A 12,800-nucleotide genomic window follows, 5' to 3' on the forward strand; every position below is an offset into this window, starting at 1 on the left:
CATTGAGGAGAGCAACAGGGCTCGCCAAACCTGAGAGAGGCAGGTCCTGAGTGCTCAGACAAGCAGTGGCCGCAGTAGGCTGGCATGGGAGGGCATGGGCTAGGCCGGGCTAGCAGAACTAATCCTGCAGGCCAGGCCACCAACACTGCTAATTGCTCTTCTGCAGGTCAGATCCTGCGTTATGCTAATGTGAACAGTTAGTTGTTTTCATTTGTAGGCTTTGCTGAGGAGGGAGATGAAGGAAAGGTGCTTGGTCAAAGTCAAACAGGGTGCAGGTCAGAGGTTCATTTGACAATGCAGCTGATCTCCACGGCTCAGAAGGGGAATGAAGTCGAAATGTGTCAGTCAGCTGAGAGTGGCATCTGAAGACAATAGGGCCTGTGTACCGAGCTGAGAGCATGTGCATGCACATGCACACCCTCCTACCTTTACCTCTGGGACACCATTTGTTAGATAATGACCACATTAGTGTCCTCAAGAGCTGTGTAAGTAACTACAGGACAAAGACAGAGGCACCAGCCATTCTTGTTTGAACAGGCTGTGGCTTCTGTTACAGGGTCCAAGCCCTGCATTCTCGTTTCAGATAAGATCCCTCTACAAGAGGTGCTGAACTCCCATTTCTGGTTCAGAGGAACTAAGCCATATCCCCGAGCTCAGGTCTAAACACTAGCATTTGTGTTTGCTATGCACTAGGGAAAACAGCCTGCAACCCCTTCAGACTGAGCTTAATTTCATTTCCCTGTTTTTTTTCTCGGCATGTCTCACACCTAATTTTGGTAGACACATTTTACTGTAGTCTGGGACTGAGCTGAAAGCTTTGTTTCCTGCCAAGAATCTTGGGAGGATAATACATATCCAAGCAGTTTGCATCAGTGCTATTGCATCTGAAATGCCCTGTAGAAGGCTAGCACAATATATTTATCTGTATGCTCCCTGGGCAGGAAGACAGGCAGTTCTTCTAGTGGATGCACTGAGGTAAATAATGGATTGTGCTATAGATGTTCAATGATGGGACAAGGCACAGAAGATCAGGCTAAAGGGAGAAAACCACTCCAGGTTGAAAAGTTAGAAGACATGAAAAATCCATACAGAAGCAAAGCATGTAGTCTTGATGATGGGGGAATGGATGGAAATCAGAGGTCTAGGCTTCTTGCCACAGGCTGCTTGACCTTAAGGAAGTCTGAGATGCCTTCCTGCGCTTTGTCTGTGTAGCTCCCAGGAGCTTCTAGGCAGGGTTGGACTCAAGTGCATCAGTTTGTCACTGCTTCTAAGGCTCATGAGAAAAATATTGCATATATATATACATATTGATTGAAGAAAAGAAGGAAAAGCCCAACAAACAGGAACCAGGACTTCCATCCCCTGTATAGATAACCTTTGACATTCTGTGAAATATGGCCATCCCCTGTCATCTTTAGATAGATAACCTTTGTATAGACAGGAGGAAACTGCATCAGTTTGTCACTGCTTCTAAGGCTCATGAGAAAAATATTGCATATATATATACATATATATATATACATATATACATACATATATATACACACACACACACACACAAAACAATCTTCATAAAGAAGGGGGGGGGGGGAAAGGGATACACGCAGAATGCCTCGGGAAGTTCCCAGCCAGTAATTAATCCAGTCGCAGGACAAGGGTTATTTCTGAAGTTTAAAATTAAATGTATGTTGAAAAAAAAAAAAAAGAAAAAAAAAAGGAATTTTATCCCGCACCAGAGGTCCTGGCTCCAACCTCAGCACCCTCCCGCCGTGCCGCTGACCGAGCAGCGAGCCCCACGACGGCCCCGGCAGCGGGTGGCCCCCGCCCCGCTCAGCTCCGCTCGGCTCGGCTGGGCTCCGGCCCGGCCCCCCCAGCGCGGCGGCGGGCGGGCGGCTCCGCGGTGCCGCGGGCGGGCGGGGGCTGAGCCCGCACGGCCGCTTGTTGATCGCGGCGGCCGGCGCCGCTCCGCCGTGCTCCGCCTGGGCTTGCCGCTGCGCTGCGGCGCCGCTCACATTCTTCCATTGCAACCTTGCAAACCCCTCCTTCCCCCCCCCCCCCCCCCCCGGTTCTCTCCCTCTCTCTCCCTTTCTTTCCTTTTTTTTTTTTTTTTTTTTTTTTTGCTTGAAGATGGCGGCGCCGCTCGCCAGCAAGGCAGGGTCCGCCGGCACCACCAGCAAGCCTCCCTTCCCGGAGCTGGATTTCCGATCGGGAGCCAGGGTGGAGGAATTGAATAAACTCATCCAGGAATTCACCAAACATGACCAGAGGGAGTACGACGACCAACGAGCCCTGGAGATCCACACGGCGAAGGACTTCATCTTCTCCATGCTGGGTAGGGCAGGGACCGGGCGGGGCGGGGGCAGCGGCGGGGCCGGCCGGGGACCCCGGGGCAGGGCTCCCCGACGGTGCGGCACCGGCAGACCCTTTCCCAGCGCCGCGGGTGCGCTGGGCCGGGGAGTCAACGGCTGCAGGGCGGGTCTCACCCCCAGGAAACTGGGTTTTTTTTGGGTACTGATTTTTTTTTTTTTTTTCCCCGTCCTCTTCACCTAGCTTTTAGCAGTTATGTGTTTGTAAGCACAGGGAAAAGGCTGGCTCGCAGAGCTGGCCGGTGCCCGAGAAACTCGCCAAGCCAGCGGGCTGGAGGCGAGGCGAGCTCGACCCTTTATTGTGTTTCCCCTCAACTATCAAGGCTGTAGGAAACAAGGATTTATTTTTTTCTGGACCGCTTGTTTTTGGTTATTAGACCAGATGATGACTGTAGGGAGCATCCTCTGAACTGCATTTCTTGCTTAGCTTGCAAAACTTGCTGCAAGTGGAGCAAGTCAGATTGTGGCGAGAGAGTCCTCGTCTGCGGGAAACTTTGAATCGCGGGCAGGAATCCTTAAACCGGGGTGAATCGTGTTGGTCTTCGCAGAAATTACCTGGGTTCTGGCATGACTAAGGCTTCCTAAGGTTTAACAGCGGAATGACTAACTCTGATTCTCTAGGTAGGCAGTTCCTGATAAATATTTACTTTGTTTTAACTTAAGAAATCACTCGCATGAATGAGAGCCCTCGGGATACAAAAGGATGCTCTTTAACATGCAGGCTGGACCTAGAAATCAGTTATTCAAGTTTGAATCATTACCTCAAACATTTTTACACGTAAAAGAAGAAGTGTAAACAGCAGGTGTGGCCAGTGAATGGTTCTGTGTAGCTCAGAGCTGCACATACACCCTCAAAGCATCTCTGGCACAAACCAAGTGTGTGGTCTGCATGCACACTGAATAACCTACATCACTTTTCTCATTCAGAAGCACAGAGCTATGCTATTGCAACAGTAATTATTTGCTGTATTGGGGATTAAAATAGACCTCTATAACCGTGAATGAAACCCATACTCACTGAACGAGAACATTACCTGTCCAGCTAGTTATCTTGTAAGGTACCTGAATAACTGCCTGGTGTAGGATTTGCCCAGTTTTGTATGTATATTTCTCTTTCTCCAAGGGCTGGACAGGATATAGCAGACTAAATTTAGCTTAAGAACAAGGACAACAAGTTGAAAAGTCAGTAATGTGTGTATTTATAGTTGCTGTTATAAATATTTTTCCCTTCCTGTTTAAAAAAAAAAAAAAAGTTGTGGTGAGGCCGTGGTTGCATCAAAGCCTGTAGGATTTTTGTTATTGAAAACCTGATCCTGTGGATGTCATCCACTATTACGATCCTGATACATTTTCAATCAGGGCTTTAAATAACTGGCTCAGGAAGCAGGGCTGGATGGGATGAAGCAGAGAGTGGAGAGAAAACAGCCGAAGCAGCAGTTCTGGATGTGTGGCTATCAAGTAGGAAAAGCTTTATATAATGCTGTTTAAGCATTACTAGCCTTTACAGGGGACGGAGATCACAGCATTTCTCTCTGCCTCATGTGGGAGAAGGCAATAGAAGAAAGACAGAAGAACAAGCTGGAGCATGCCTTGTGTTTCTGCATATGTACCCTAATGCCTTGCTGTTGTGAAAACAGGGAGCCTTGGGCTGTTTACAAATAACATAAATTCATGTGGCTATCTTTGTTAATATAATGACCGGGAGATGAGCATTCTTCAGTGTATAGACTGAAACCAGGGTTTAAACAAGAGCTGCATTTCTGTTTAAGCTCTGCCTGGCAGTTTCAGTGAGACTTGTTTCTGAATAAAAGAGGAGACTTGGGGACTAAGCCCAGGACAAAAATGGAGATGGAGCATCTCATTTGTCTCCATTGGACCCCGAAGTTGTGTTTGTGGATCAGACCTTTCACAGCCAGAGAGGCTCTTAAATCTAAAAGGATTTAACTTATTAATAAATAGCTCTTTCCCCTGTGCCTGATCCTTCCCATATGTACTGCTCTTATCTCATCGGGTGATGATAGGAAAATTAAACGTAGCTTTCCTGATTTAATTACATTGGTGTGTAATTGGTGGATGAATGATAGATGGGGAGACTTTGTGCAGATTCTCAGATGTTTGTACTCTGCATGGCTTGCCCTCCAGGTCAGATCTTTGCTTTTTATTTATATTAACTCTTTTTTATCCGTGTTGTCTTGCCCTGGCTATTAAGAGACTGAACTCAAGAGCTGGGCTGAAATTAGAAAGAGGCACAGCTTGTGTCACCTTTGGCCAAAATCTTGTGCCTAGGGCATTAGATTAGAACTGCAAATGACCTACCTATTTGGTGGGGGAAGTGAGTATCTTCTGAATGTTCAGCGGTTCCTGGGCATGCCATTCATAGTCACCAAGACCTCATATGGTCCTGCTAACACCCTACACTGAAACAACAGGTGACTTTCCTGGTGCTGGGTAACTTCTTGTACTCACATTGGGCTGTGCCTGATAACTACCTGCCTCTTTGACCTAGATGTAACTGAGCTTCAAAGGAGGAGAAGGCTATATTGATCAAGAGTGGAGAAAGGACAGTCCTGTCCTGGACAGCAGGCTGGCTGGGAGAGACTGAGAGAGCAAGTTTCTGCCTGCCAGTTATGAAAGGAGCTAATTACTCTCCCTGAGATTTTGTGTGGTTGGTCTTTTGTTTGGTTGGTTGGTTTTGTGCTTAAAGAGTGACAAAGGAGTATTTTATCAAGTGCTAATATTATGGTCAATGACATTTTGATTTTTAAAGCACTTGGTGCTATTCTGATGAGAGGTGCCTAGCACTCATTCAAAGCCTTTCAGGGCTACCTGACCTGGAGTGTGTGTTGCTCCTGCAGTACTTCTTTCATAAACACTACCTGTTGCTTTCTGTTCAGCACCTAAGCCAAAGGGTTGTAATGCACAGATGTGATAAGCTTAAAGCCCCCTATATTATGCTCTTGGAAACTGGAACATTGCATATTAAACAACCCCTTGAAATTTCTAGTGCTATTGCTTCCTCAAACCAGCTCATGTTATTATTTACTTCTTAACAGCACAAAAGAGCAAGGAGATCTAAATAAATATAGACTACACAGAGCTATTTCCTCCACTCCAGGCATACGCTGGCATTCAGTCATACAGGGCAGTGTACAGACTCTTCAGGTATTTTGTTTCCATTTTTTAAGACTTTATCCTCTCTGTAGAGTCAGAAAATGGAAGTTCAGGATATTTCATACCTGTAGGGTAACTTTTTCTCACTTCTATGGGAGCTACTCATCAGAACAGGCCACACTTTTGAGGATCTGCAGCCAGCTGCAACTTATAACTGTTGACAAGACCTCTAGAGAGCTTTTATCAGCACCTGATACAGAAAAGGCAGCATCCCTGTTCTGAGAGCATTTCTCTCTTCTCTGGTGACTGCCTGGTGCTGTGCTGGCAAGTGTTTGTGACAGAGGTAAGTCTCACAGTGGAGCCAGAGCTGGCATTGGGAAAAGATTTCTGCTGCCATGTACCAGCTTCCCAAACGGAGGGAATTATGCTGCTGGGCCCCTGCATCTGTAGCAACTCTTCCAGCGGTTTCTTGGCCTGCTGTGCCCCTGAACTATGTGCAGTGAAGGTGCAAATTGCTCTCAGATGAGAACACAGGTGTTCTGACAATGGCTTGCTTTATTAGCATCTTCTCTCCAAGAGAAGCATTTTGTGGTCTGCTCCTGTATCCAAGGTTATGTGTGGCAGAACAACATTGGTAGTGTGACGGTTGTGTGGGGGGTTTGCAGCATTTCTTCTCCCTCTCTGTACCTGTCATAACTCGCTGATGGAACCTATTGTAGGTTAGATTTCAGGCATTGTTGGAAATGTTACGTTTTAGTCTGTGATCCATCATGGAAATTCTCTGGTTTCTGTTGTAGTGTGGAGCTGGTGAAATAGCAACAGGATTGGAGTGATTTCTCTAGGGTTAAGTCTTTTGTGTGTCTGTGCCTTTTCTCAAGAGAGGCCAATCATGATAGGAGCACACTGTACTCTGAGGCCTATGTTAATAAAGGCTCCCTGCTGGCATTCCCTCTGCTGCTGAATGCATAATGCACAGCTGTTAAAAAACAACCTTACTATATTGCAAATTTCATTTCTGGCTTCTGTCGGATCTCCTCTCCCTGCAGGCCACATGTTTCTGCCTTTGCATTTGATATTGTGGTGAGGTTGTTTGTTTTCCTTTGCTTTTTTTTTTTTTCTTAAGGGACAAGGTGCTAGGCTGGTAAAGTAACCCTAGCAAGGCATTGGCATCTGCTGTTTGGTTATAGCTACCAGTCAAACAGTTTCACCTGCGTGGGGACTCTTTCTGTGTAACTAGTTAGAGAGGATTGGTAGCCTCTTCTGTCCCTTTGTTTAAAGGGATTGCCACTCCATGTCTGTGTGCAGGGAAAACAGCTTGAAAAATCATTCTCTCAATTTGTTTGAAGATGCTGGTACTTCACTTGCTCAACTACTGTTGTGAAACATGAGGCTGTGATGCAGATTGTTTGGTGTAATAGCTGGGAACATGTCCTAAGGGCACAAGTTCTGGTGGCAGGTTTGTCAGACTGCCCGCTGCCTGCTCCTTCAGTCTGTGGAAATATTTGCAAAAGATTTGGGTGAATACTTGCCAAGCCCAATTATGCAATTATGTTTTAAGGGCAATTTTATAATTACAGTGGAGGATGGTAACCAGGATACGTGAGCTGTTGGGGTTTTGACTTTTCCTTCTTTCTTCCACATGGCTTTGCATGAATGCTAAAGCGTTCCAAGCGATTCTAGTCAGAAACCCGTTGTTCAACTTTCTTTTAGGCAGCTGCCTGTTCTTCTAGATGAAACTAAATTAGAGGCAAATACAGCATTGCTCAGGAAGGCTGGAGGACATGTTTTATTATAGCTTCGGGAATTTATGAAATGGATGTGTACTTGGAGACCCAGACCAGCCTGTAGGCAGAGGCCAGTCTAGAGGGAGACTCAGGATGTGATAGTAATGCTTGGACTTCTCAAAAGCAATCTCCAAACTGTGTGAGTTTTTTTGATAGCTGGGGTAGTCCTTCTTACTTTTTATTTCCTGTAGGCTTTAATCATCTCCTGTGCAGCTAAAACATTTGCATCTGTTCTTGGGCCTTGACTTGTAGGTCTTTGCCTCTGTGCATGTCCCAGTCCTTTTGCTGCATAGATTGTTTTGCCAGGCACATCTCTGAAACCCTCCCCTTCTCTTTCCAGGTCAGACCCGAGATGTTTGTACTCTGCAAGATTGGTTAGGTGAGAGAGTGCCAGGAAACAGTGTGGTTAAGGCCAAGGCATTAGTTCCCACCTCCAGTCAAGGGGGCTTCAGTTACAAAGGCTGCTTAAACATGACACTGTGAAGATTGAAGTGACAGCTGCACCTCCAGACATGTGAGTGAGACACTGTGGTGGTAGCTGCAGGTAGAGGCTCTGGCATAGACCTCTCAACTCTATGTGAGGTTAGGATAAGTGCCCCTTTATTGAGCCCATTTCCTATGACTGGGTGAATCTGGTGTATGAATGTTCATAGGAAAACTAAACAAGGTTAGAAGTTAACCAGCTTTTACCACCAGGGAAACGAAGAGCTACATCCAGAGGATAGGGAAGAGGAAATTGCATGGGTTTGGTTTTATTAAGAAGACTGTGCTTTAGAGAAAATATGACTTTAGGGTCTGCAACCACTATTTTAGCACTGTATGAAAGCAACAGGCTCAATGCAGAAGCAGAGAAAGCAGCCAGTTTCTAACCAGCTCCTCAGGATGAATCCAGTGCAGCAAGTTAAACTTGACAGCATAAAGAAATAAATCCCACTGTGTAGGATTCTGGAGCCCCTATTATGAGAAGGGCAGGGATGTTCTGGAGCATGTCCAGAGAAGGGCCTCAAGCATGAGCAGAGGGCTGGAACTCCTCTGCTGTGGAGACAAACTGAGAGAGTTGGGGATCTTCAGTCTGGAGAAGAGAAGGCTCCCAGGAGACTTTATTGTGGTCTTCCAGTGTCTGAAGGGGGCTACAAGAAAGCTGGGGAGGGACGTTTTAGCATGTCAGGTAGTGATAGGACTGGGGGGAATGGAACAAAACTAGAAATTGGGTTGGATGTTAGGAAGAAGTTCTTCCCCATGAGGGTGGTGAGACACTGGAACAGGTTGCCCAGGGAGGTGGTAGAAGCCTCATCCCTGGAGGTTTTTAAGACCAGGCTGGATGGGACTCTGAGCAACCTGATCTAGTGGCAGGGGGATTGGAATTAGATGATCTTTGAGGTCCCTTCCAACCTTGACAATTCTGTGAAACTAACTTGAGAAGCAAGTTAGTAGCTCATTTCCTATGACGAGAGAGGTGGAAGATTTGAATGCATTATGCAGTGTGACATACCTCCCGAGCCAGGTTTTTCCTTACCAACTTGCAGCTGAGATTGGTTACCTTTGATATCCTAAAAGAAACCTGTTAATTCTGCCCATAGGTAGCTTTGCTTGCTATCCTCTGAATAAGGAGATAAAATTCCTTGAGTGTGACAGTCCATTCACCTGCACAATATGCTATAATAATATGTTTAGACTTTGTTTAATTTGGCTGTCTTGGGGTATGAAAGGAGCAGTAGAGTAGATGGAGTGCTGAGGAAGCAAAGAAGCGTGCCTGCCCTGCATTTGCCTTTGGGAAAGCAGAAGACCTATTGTGGGGGCTACAGCAGAAGGCAGCTTCAGATCTTGTGCTGAACATCCCTTTTTGAGAAAAAAGGAGTGTGCCTGCTTGGGAGCAAGGAGGAGAGAGCTGAAAAATGACCTTTAGGTGGATGTCTCAAGTTGTTTGACCAAGTCATGTTCTGCTTACTAGTAGGTGTGAGGCAAATTCAAGGGACTGAACTGCAGCTCTCCATCCAGCTATGGATTTTATATCCAGTGAAGGTGAAACCTGTTTTATGGTCTGGCTAATAAAAATTTGAAGGTAGTTTGGAGGTTGGCTCCTACTTTTTTTTTTTTTTTTGCTAATACAACTGGAAGGCAGCTTGTGAGGCATTAAAAATAAGTCTTTCAGCAGCAGCTGATGTTCCAGATGCTGCTATGGATGTTGCTCTCGATAGTAAACAAGACACTATTCTGCTGTCATCTCTACCATTCTGTAGCATTCCCTTTACTGCAAATAGGAATTGTCCTGCACTGAGTAGCTTAATTTGCACTTTAGTGTTTCAGCCAACCTGACAAGTCCCTGAATCACTTACTTCTGCCTTGCTAAACTTCCTGCAGTTCTTTCAAAGCACCATTTCAGTGACTTTTTGTTTGCAATGGAATCAATATATGCTATGGCATTCAGTTTAAGATAGATTCCCTTCTCCCCACCATGCTTGACTTTTGATCATCACTTGATGCTAAGGAGGTTGCAACAATCCTGTTAGTGTGTTATCTTTCACCTGTCAGTATGATTTTGATCTAATTTAAAGCATTTAATTAGAAGATTTTTAATGCATTTCGTTACGAGCATGCTGGTGTCGAAAGTACAATTTGCATACCACTGACTGGGGGAGATTAATTACTTTAAGGTTCATAACATCTGTGTCTTTGAAACAGCAGTGGTAGCTACTTCCCACCCACTCATGTTTAAGGCTGTGGGGAGAAGTTTGCATAGCACTGGTTAGCTTCAGCTTGTAGAACGGGAGATGGGTGTCATCCCTTTCACCCGAAGAAAATCATTCTGAAGGTAAAACACTGAGTCAGGACACCCTAGGCCCATGTTCCATTCTGAGCTGCTCCCACATTTACACAGACCTGTGCAAGTTTCTGGATATAAGGATAGGTGGGGGGACCTCGGTACCACCAGAGGCTTTTTCTCATCTCCTGTACTTCAATAATCCACAAAAGTGGAGCAGTGCCAGAATAGTGGAACATCATGTTGCTCCCCTTTATGATAGGATGTTTTAACCAGGCAACCCTTAAAGACTGAAGCTGGAAGAGGAATTATATTTTTGAGAGTACAGGCTCAGAAAGTATTTAAATAGTGAGGGTAAATAGTTGCTTTGTCATTGGGTGTTGATAGAATAGCTTCAAGATCAAGCACAGTTCATTCAGCCTTGCTCTGAGAGAAGGTTACAACCTAATCTAGTTGGGCAGCTCTAGCAAGTAATCTTATTTTATGTTGAAGTGATCCCAAAGCAAAACTAGGACAAATTAGTTTAAAGAATGCATCCTGGCCAGAGTCTGCATGCTGATGTAATTTGGCAGTCAGGCAATCCAAGCAGTAGAAGGCAAGCAGCTTGGGAGAGAGATCAAGGGAAAAGCTACAAGACATGGCCAAAGCTAGAAATCCCACTGGGCTAACCATAAAGAACTGGAAGAGAATAATTTTTGTGAGGGTTTTTTGTTTGTTTTGTCAAATGACATCTTTCTAAAGTCATGATTTGAATTAAAAGTAGAGGCTTCTGTGTGGGATGTTGTTGGACTGCCTTCATCTTGTCTATTGTGGCTTGCAGTCAGACCATGCAGGGTTTCTTCCACCCACTGACGGAGTGAGAGTTCATGAATGATTTGGTCCAGAACTGCTGAGCAGCTAGGGAACACTTGCAGCTGCATCTAGAAATAATAGTTGGTTCTTGCTTTACTGTATAGTCTGCTGGGCTGTGTGCTGCTTCTGTTCTAAAACGTCTTTAGCTCTCTTGTTCATGTTGTAGGATCTTTTGCCACTATTCCACACCTCTCTCAAGGAAGGACGTTTTTATTCAGTGGTGTGTGTATGACCTTGTTTAAAGAATCAGGTGCTGAGATTGTGAGGAAGGGTTGTATTAAACAGCCATCAAAAGTGCCAAGACAAACGCTGCAATTAGCTTCTGTGCTTTTCCCTTTCACACTTCTACTGTTCCCATTTTAATGGCTCTCTTGAGCTGGTGATGCTTTGGGTGACTCCTTTTGGAAATGAATCCTGTGCTAATAGCTCTCTGGCTGGGCCTGATCCACAGACACGCTTGAGATATTTCATGTTTGTTTTGTACCTCACTAATTAATGTATAACTTCATGGTAGAACAGCAGGAATGCTGCATTTGCTGACACTTCATGATGTAATGATTTAATCCTTCGTGGCACATTCCTGCTGAGTGTCAAAGCTGATAACTCTAATCTCTGTCCCTAGCTCAGTGTGACAGGAACCTGTTCTAGAGGGCGTTTTGCAGGGGCTTGCAAGCTCTTGTAGGTACTTTGTGACCAATTCATGTAAATTTATTTGGTACATTGCCACTCTTGAGTGTGATTTTACAGGATTGCCTGGTGCCCTGAGGAATCTGGAGCTGAGTGCAAACAAAGGCACTAACTGATCGCATTCAAATTAAATAAGGCTTGTCCTGGGAGGAGGGGAGAAGTACCCTAATCTCCTTCTAAATACACTTCTTCCTTTGCCAGCACTCAGAGCGGTGTGGAGATGTTGGTTCAGAGGTGCCTGAACCCACTGCTTGCTTCTGAGGCCTGGGTAAGGATGCAGATCTGTACCCAGAGCTGGCTGGCTGTACAGCTGCTCTCCAGTGGTTAGTCCTTGTGATCCAACCAGCAGAGCTTGTTTTTCATCCAGCATGGACAGTGAATTGCTGTTTAAAATAAACTTTTGGCAGAATGGTATTCATAAAACAATTTGCAAGTCTGCAAACAGAGGAAGGAATGTCACTGTAACAACACTTTGGGGGCTCTGTTGCCTCCTGCCTCTGAAATTTGCCATTTGAAAGTTGCATACACTGCTGAATGGCAGAGCAGGTATTGATATTGGCCCCTTGATACTAGGCACTCAAAGCCTGAGTTGCTGAAATGTCTGTATTTCATAGTCAGTAGGGCAACCATGTGCTAAGCAACCAGTAACTAGTGGGAAATAAGAGGAGTGCAAGTCTCCTGCATGTGCAGCATGTCTCTGAACATGCTACACAGTCTGAAATAAATGCATAGGTGGTTGTGTTTCTTTCCCAGTGTGCAAGCTGCAATGCATGTCTAAGTGCATTACCCAGGAAAAGAAGCTATTACAATTTGACTGAGCATGTCAGAGGCTTCTTTTACATCCTAAGCTGTCTGTAAAAGCTTGAGCCCAGTTTTTTACTCAAACATCTTATGAATTTTGTGAATGTGCAAAGCATGCATTGAAGGCAGCAATGTTATACTGAAAATAACCACTCTGACACAGGTGTCTAACATCAAAAAATTACTCTCTCTGTGCAGTTATTTGAATTCTCTTGGGGAGGGATTTATGTGTGCTATGTATGCAGTTAGCAAAACTATTTGCATGTTGTCAGACCTGCAGAGTTGGTCTGAAAAAATCAAAGTTAAGAAAAGAATCATTTTGATCTTCTTAAACCTAAATTCTGGTTCTGTAAGCCTAGGACACTCCTGAGTTCCTTCAAAAACCAGACAATACCTCTCACTCCTTCATCAGAGCTGCAGACAGGAGGTCTAGAATCA

General features: G+C 45.1%; 1 protein-coding gene across 1 annotated transcript in view; it reads left to right on the plus strand.

Annotated features, from left to right (window-relative positions):
• The first annotated feature begins 398 nt into the window (after positions 1–398).
• MB21D2 (Mab-21 domain containing 2) overlaps positions 399–12,800 on the plus strand; it is a 69,313-nt gene continuing 56,911 nt past the window's right edge. The window contains exons 1-3 of the mRNA XM_054386191.1: positions 399–485; positions 901–975; positions 2,128–2,332. Of these exons, the coding sequence (XP_054242166.1) occupies positions 399–485; positions 901–975; positions 2,128–2,332 (367 nt within the window). The remainder of the gene's footprint in view (positions 486–900; positions 976–2,127; positions 2,333–12,800) is intronic.

The sequence above is a fragment of the Indicator indicator genome, chromosome 13 (assembly GCF_027791375.1).
Source record: "Indicator indicator isolate 239-I01 chromosome 13, UM_Iind_1.1, whole genome shotgun sequence".
NCBI lineage: Eukaryota > Metazoa > Chordata > Aves > Piciformes > Indicatoridae > Indicator > Indicator indicator.